The sequence below is a fragment of the Nansenia antarctica genome (genome assembly GCF_963989245.1).
Source record: "Nansenia antarctica genome assembly, chromosome: 8".
Classification (NCBI taxonomy): domain Eukaryota; kingdom Metazoa; phylum Chordata; class Actinopteri; order Argentiniformes; family Microstomatidae; genus Nansenia; species Nansenia antarctica.
The window spans coordinates 37,302,445-37,309,944 of NC_137678.1; the positions used below are offsets into that span (position 1 = coordinate 37,302,445).

At 45.1% G+C, this 7,500-nt stretch overlaps 1 protein-coding gene across 1 annotated transcript in view; it reads right to left on the reverse strand.

Annotated features, from left to right (window-relative positions):
• The window catches only part of cacna2d4a (calcium channel, voltage-dependent, alpha 2/delta subunit 4a), a gene marked incomplete at both ends in the record, with an annotated part of 75,511 nt that overhangs the window by 48,359 nt on the left and 19,652 nt on the right, over positions 1 to 7,500 (reverse strand). Inside the window, 7 exons of the mRNA XM_080538311.1 lie at positions 2,801 to 2,872; positions 3,537 to 3,623; positions 3,813 to 3,887; positions 4,030 to 4,110; positions 4,298 to 4,375; positions 5,803 to 5,820; positions 6,108 to 6,241. Coding sequence (XP_080394437.1) covers positions 2,801 to 2,872; positions 3,537 to 3,623; positions 3,813 to 3,887; positions 4,030 to 4,110; positions 4,298 to 4,375; positions 5,803 to 5,820; positions 6,108 to 6,241 — 545 coding nt within the window. The remainder of the gene's footprint in view (positions 1 to 2,800; positions 2,873 to 3,536; positions 3,624 to 3,812; positions 3,888 to 4,029; positions 4,111 to 4,297; positions 4,376 to 5,802; positions 5,821 to 6,107; positions 6,242 to 7,500) is intronic.

The following is a 7,500-nucleotide window of genomic DNA, read 5'->3' on the forward strand; positions in this document are numbered from 1 at the left end:
CTGTCTACTAGACTAACTGACTGTCTACTAGACTAACTAACTGTCTACTAGACTGACTGACTAACTGTCTGCTAGACTAACTAACTGTCTACTAGACTAACTAACTGTCTACTAGACTAACTGACTAACTGTCTACTAGACTAACTGGTTAACTGTCTACTAGACTAACTAATTGTCTACTAGACTGACTGACTAACTGTCTGCTAGACTAACTAACTGTCTACTAGACTAACTGACTAACTGTCTACTAGACTAACTGGTTAACTGTGTACTAGACTAACTGGTTAACTGTCTACTAGACTAACTGGTTAACTGTCTACTAGACTAACTAACTGTCTACTAGACTGACTGACTAACTGTCTGCTAGACTAACTGTCTACTAGACTAACTGACTAACTGTCTACTAGACTAACTGGTTAACTGTCTGCTAGACTAACTAACTGTCTACTAGACTGACTGACTAACTGTCTGCTAGACTAACTGTCTACTAGACTAACTGACTAACTGTCTACTAGACTAACTGGTTAACTGTCTGCTAGACTAACTAACTGTCTACTAGACTGACTGACTAACTGTCTGCTAGACTAACTCACTGTCTACTAGACTAACTGACTAACTGTCTACTAGACTAACTGGTTAACTGTCTACTAGACTAACTGGTTAACTGTCTACTAGACTAACTGACTAACTGTCTACTAGACTAACTGGTTAACTGTCTACTATAGGGCTGCCACAAACGATTATTTTCATAGTCGACTAGTCACCGATTATTTATTTATTTTTAAAATTTGTTTTTCAGATGTTATCCCTTTTTTCACCCAATTTGGTAGCCAATTGAACCCAACCTAGCATCCAATTATCCCCTGCCTATTGCGAGGAATCCGCCGCACGACCCCGCGGCCGGCAGTCCCAGAGGAGGCCGCCAGGCAGACTAGCTGACTGGCTCCTCGAGCCCAGCACCGTTATTCCAGCACCAGACGGGGGCGCTGTTGCGCGACGGATCCTTGTCCGGAACTACTCCTATACCCCCCTCGGGAGCGGCCGCCCAATATGCCGTTCCCCGTGTGTGCCCTGGCCATATCCGGGTCTGGCGAGCCGGGATACGAACCCCGGCCCCGGTGGGCAGCATGCACTAATGGCCAGTGCTTAGACCGCTACACCACCGCGGGGCTCGTCACCGATTATTTTAACGATTAGTCGACTAATCGGATCATAAATTACAGCTTATCGCACAATTACTCAATCGCTCTTATTTAGCTATCATCTTCTAAATCAGCTTCTACATTTAGCTTGAAGTTGTTAGTTGTTGTTGTTGTAGGCATGTGCTAACTAAAAATAAAGACAATTAAAATGATTGTTCACTCAAAAATAGATATTTTAATGAACTTTGCAGATTTATTTCTGGCATCACTTGCATGTAATGTAATGTAAAGAGTAGTAGAGGGTGCAAACTGCTGAGTAAAATGAGGTAGGCTAGGCACTAGGCAACCAAAAGAATACAAAAACAAAAATAAATACTTGTACAGAGTACAAAAGTTTTGCTTTGCTTCACTCATCTCATAGTAGAACGCGCCTTCTTAGCACTGTAACGTTAAGACAAAATGTTTAGCTATTTGATAAGTATCGCTTTGATGACAACGTAAAATAATGTAAGAAGGCTTTTAACGTAACGATATCGTTAGCCAATAACAAGCTAACTAGCTTACCGAGACGAGCCATCGTCTTCCTCGTCATCTGCCACAACGTGCTTCCTTTTGAGATGCTCGCGCATCATAGACGTGCTGCCATGATAAGCGAGTTCAGCTTTGCACATTTTACATTTTACATTCTTTTTTTCAACGTTGTGGTTGAAATGCTCCCACACTTTAGAGGTACGAGGACAGGAAGACATTTCTCTGTTTGTTTTTCCGGGGAAGTCACGTGTGCCCCGGATGACCAACACTGCGCATGTACATCAAAGACACTGGGAGACGCTAGCCAGTGGCAGCTTCAGGGAAGAAAAACGAATGCTTATCGAATGAAATGAATGGTCTTTATTGTCATTGATATAGTACAGGTGAAATAAGCCAGTGGCTTTCTTGGGTTTTTATCCTGTTAGTTGACCTTGTATGCCATATGTACTTTCATGTACCTACTTCTGCAAATCTTCTAATAAAGTTTTCAATCAATCAAAAGGTACCAAACAACGAAATTTGGGAGGGGGGGCTTCCCTGGTGCTAGGGGGGGGGGGGGGGGGGAAAAAAAAAAAAAAAAAAAAAAAAAACTTATTTCAGCTCCCAAAAAACATGCGACGACGTCGATTACCAAATATGTCGACGATTTTGGTAATCGACGTCGTCGCGACTAGTCGACTAATCGTGGCAGCCCTAGTCTACTAGACTAACTGGTTAACTGTCTACTAGACTAACTGACTAACTGTCTGCTAGACTAACTAACTGTTTGCTAGACTAACTGACTACCTGTCTACTAGACTAACTAACTGTCTACTAGACTGACTGACTAACTGTCTGCTAGACTAACTAACTGTCTACTAGACTAACTGACTAACTGTCTACTAGACTAACTGGTTAACTGTCTACTAGACTAACTGACTAACTGTCTACTAGACTAACTGACTGTCTACTAGACTGACTGACTAACTGTCTGCTAGACTAACTAACTGTCTACTAGACTAACTAACTGTCTACTAGACTAACTCACTGTCTACTAGACTAACTGACTAAATGTCTGCTAGACTAACTGGTTAACTGTCTACTAGACTAACTGGTTAACTGTCTGCTAGACTAACTGGTTAACTTACCCCTTTATCGACGGTGGCTCTGACGTCTAAGGACAGGGAACCTGTCTCTCCCTTCACCATGGGAGTTCTCAGCTGAAAATGACCACACACACACACACACACACACACACACACACACACGTTCAGAAGAAATGTCAACAATCAGCATTTGATGTGTTGTTTGTGTGTGTGTGTGTGTGTTTGCGTGTGTGTGTGTTTGACGTCTCGCGGTGCTCCTTAGTTCATGCCTTTAATTTGTTGTTTCCTGTTTTGTTTAGATAAGCTCTCATCTCATTTCAGATAGTTGACTTCCCCATCTGGGTGATGTGTACCGGTCCCTCATCAGCCTGCCCTCTCCAGTGTCTGTTAGTCTGTCTGTTCGTGTCTGTAAACAAGTCCTATACTCCTAACTAAGGACAACATCAAAGTAAACATCAAAAAGTGCCACATAGACCTCAAGACCTCGAAAAGACACAGCAACCAATAGGGAGACCTGGAGAACCCTTGTCCGGGAGGGTGCTACACTATACAATGAGGACCTCCGCCATGCTGCAGAAGATAAGTGCAGACTCAGAAAGGAGAGAGCCTCCACCAAAAAGGCCCAATCCAAAGCCACCATCACCACCACTTTCCCCTGCCCACACAGCACCAAAATATGCAGCTGTGTGCGTGTGTACACGTGGCGTGTGTGTGTGTACGTGTGCGCTTGCGTGTGCGTGTGTGTGTGTGTGTGTGTGTCTGTGTGTGTGTGACTCACAAACTCGTCTGTGTCCTCCCATTCGACCTCAGCCAGGTCCACACTGTTGTAATTGGGCTTGGGCTTCAGCTTCTTACCTTCCTTATACTGGAGGGAGGGAGAGAGAGAGAGAGAGAGAGAGAGAGGGAGGGAGGGAGGGAGGGAGGAAGGGAGAGAGAGGGAGCGAGGGAGGGAGGGAGGGAGAGAGAGAGAGGGAGGCAGAGAGAGAGAGACAGATGAAGCACTGGTCAGGATACCTGAAGCCCATTGGTGGATCCAGAGTGTGATGTCACTCACCAGAGGTCGGAGGTCAGGGTGGGAGAGGATGTAGCCGTTGTTGGTGTTGAGGAACGCGTAACCATGGACACCCAGCTGTGGAAAACACACACACACACACACACACACACACACACACACACAGATGTAGACAGCCAAGACAGTGCTTCATTCTCAGTTCTTCATTCTGCGTGTGTGTGTGTGTGCGTGTATGTGTGTGGAAGGTGGAGGACAGCACCTTGTAGCGAGGCGCCAGTTTCATCAGCTCTCTCAGTGGGACGTCAGTTCCCACCACACCCAACAGGATCCCATGGGACAGCTGGACACACACACACACACAAATGATTGTCAGTCAGTGTCTAATACTGTATGTACTATGTTACTATGTATGTGTGTGTGTGTGTGTGTGTGTGTGTGCGTGCTTGTGCATGTGTCTGTGTGCATGCGTCTGTGTGCATGCATCCGTGTGTGTGTGTGTGTGTGTGTGTGTTTGTGTGTGTCCTCACCGTCTCCTTCTTCTTGCTGAACACGGGCATGGCCACGGAGGTCATGAGCAGCAGGCTCTGGGCCCGCGTGTTGAACAGCTGGGGATGCAGCACTGCGTTAGCATGGTTGTTAGCATCTTTGCTGTTTTACCATTTTACTACTGTTCATTCATCTGTTTAAACATACGATGCTAGGCTATAGCTAGGTGTATAGCCCTGCTTACACATACTATGCTAGGCTATAGAATGAACAGTGAACGAATGAACAGTAGTAAAATGGTAAAGTAGTACATTTTAAAGGCTATTCTATGCTAGGCTACTCTATGTTAGGCTATTCTATGCTAGGCTATTCTACGCTACGGTGACCAGACGTCCCCGATTTCCGGGGACAGCCCCCGGTTTGGATGGCCTGTCCCCGGCAACAAACTGTCTCCGGAAAAGTCCCTGTTTCAAGCATTTCATTTATTTATTTATTTTAAATCTTGGCTTGTATTGTCACCTGCTGCCAAGGGTCCTACCCATGGGGTCCTCCACCCCTTTATAACGTCAATGTATGCATATTACCCGTTAATGGACGATCGTTACATTCAATAGAAAGCATTTCAGCCCCGATTGTTCCCCATTAACGAGCTCATTATGATTGAATGGAGCAATAACAAGGTCATTCTTCACCACTCAGTGAATTACATCCAAGCGTGGGGAAAGCACGCAGACAGTCTCAATGATAATACAATGAAATATATGCAGTGGGTGTAAGTTGTTTTAAATTATTAATAAAAATACAATACAATATACAGAATTTTGACAACATCATTAGTCTTATGTTAGGCTTAAACATTATGTTAGGCTTAAAGTATGAGTAGGGTAGTGGAGATAAAAATGGGCATAAAAAGCACAATAGTGTGTACAAATTCACCAGAATGCAGGAAATTAAGTGTTAAATCCTCTTTTTTTCTGGGGGAGGACCCCCAGACCCCCCGCTTGGTTGATGGTTGGCTCGTCAACCTGAACAGTTCTAAGAATTACTTTTAATACCACTTACAGTACACTGACACTAATGTTGAGAGGCACATTCCAGTTGTTACACTTGAGTATTCTTGCTTGAATGTGTATACATTGGTCAAAATAAGGTCAAAATAAATGAAACAGCAATTGTCCCCGTTTCTGTAGTTCATCATGATAAAATGTATACATTTTTCCTAAAAAGTTGGAAATGTCCCCAGATTGCATCTGAGAAATCTGGTCACCTTATTCTATGCTAGGCTATACTATTTAAAGGCTATTCTATGCTAGGCTGTTCGATAATAGGCTATTCTATGCTAGGCTATTCTATGCTAACGTTATTCTAAAGTGTATAGCAAAATTTCAGTAGCAGGGCTTACTGCCTACTGAGGCTAAGCTATAGGAAGTTACCCGGGACGATGGATCGCTATTGGCTAAGACACAGGACGTTACCCTGGGCGATGAGTGTCTATTGGCTAATCTACAGGACGCTGGATGGTGGAAATGGGGCCTATAGACGTTACCTCTTTAGTGTTGGGCAGCTGGTGGCGTTTGTGAGAGGATGATACAGGAAATGACACAGGTGAGAATGACAGGAAATGACATGGTGAGAATGACAGGAAATGACACAGTGAAAATGACAGGAAATTACACGGGAGAGGGGAGGGAGACAGAGAGAGAGAGGGGGAGGAAGAGTGGGAGAGAGAGAAAGAGAGGTGGGGAGAGAGAGAGAGGAGGGAGGGAGAGAGAGAGAGAGTGAGAGGGAGGGGGAGAGAAGGGGGGGAAGAGAGAGAGAGAGAGGGGGGGGGGGGGGGGGAACCAGGCTCACCACACTGTCCATGTAAGCTTCGGTCCAGATGATGTCATGGTCGTGGTTGATGACCATTGGTCGACTCAGGACGTGAAGGTATTCCATGACGTTCTCCTGCACATCAGCTAACGTTGAGACGTGTGTGTAGTAACCTGCAGGACACACACACACACACACAGCAGGATTTATTTACAGTATGACTTTCAGTAATCAGGTATTTGGCGAGGGTTAGTGTAAGCAGTAAGATGATTATGTTTTAGGTGTTATAACCCATCTCCCCCACAAGAGGGCAGCACCTGAACACCACAACATTCTCAAGCAAACAGTTAAGATCTGGGTTTAGAGTAAACGATGACTTTGAGGCAAACCAACATGATGCTGTGGCAGAGATAGAGAAGCTCCTTCAGCAACAGATTATTACAATCACTCTGCACTAAGGAGCGCTATTGGAGATATTTTCTGCCTGCTGCAATAAGACTGTATAACTCTTCCTCCGGCGGACTCAATCTGGGTGATCAGAGTCAGGCCATAACCATACTGGTCTGTTCTTACTTTATATAATGTATCTATCTATCTGTATATCTATCTAACTATCTGGGTTAATGTCCAATCTTGTCACTATCATGTGGAATGTGTTTTATGGCGGGAGGCTGGGGAAGGCCAGTGGAGGCCAGGGGAGGCTGGTGGAGGTAGAAATCGCAGGACAGGGCTTATTGTAATGCACAGGAAGGAATGAGGAATGGTATAAAAAACGTGTGATTCCTCATTCCGTTCCATGCATTTCAATTGTCCTCTGATTTCTACTTCCCCCGGCCTCCCGTGCTGACTGTTGGTGCGGTGCACTCTGGGGTGGAGAACTCCCCTGATGATGTCATAACTCAATAAACCAACCATTGATGTCAGTGGAGAGGACAGCTTATAGGATAAAACACTTATAGTGACCTATCTGGAATATCTATCATTTCTTTCTCTCTCTCTCTCTCTCTCTCTCTCTCTCTCTCTCTCTCTCTCTCTCTCTCTCTCTCTCTCTCTCTCTCTCTCTCTCTCTCTCTCTCTCTCTCTCTCTCTCTCTCTCTCTCTCTCTCTCTCTCTCTCTCTCTCTCTCTCTCTCTCTCTCTCTCTCTCTCTCTCTCTCTCTCTCTCTCTCTCTCTCTCTCTCTCTCTCTCTCTCTCTCTCTCTCTCTCTCTCTCTCTCTCTCTCTCTCTCTCTCTCTCTCTCTCTCTCTCTCTCTCTCTCTCTCTCTCAATCCTCCTGATCCCAGCATACACTACCATGGGGAAAAGTGCTCCCATCACCACTAAGACTGTCAGAACCTGGCCAGAAGGGTCCGCTCCACTGCAGATCTGCCTAAATGACACCCCATGGCAGGAATATGAGCATGAGGACCTGGAACAGTTCACGTCGTCGGTT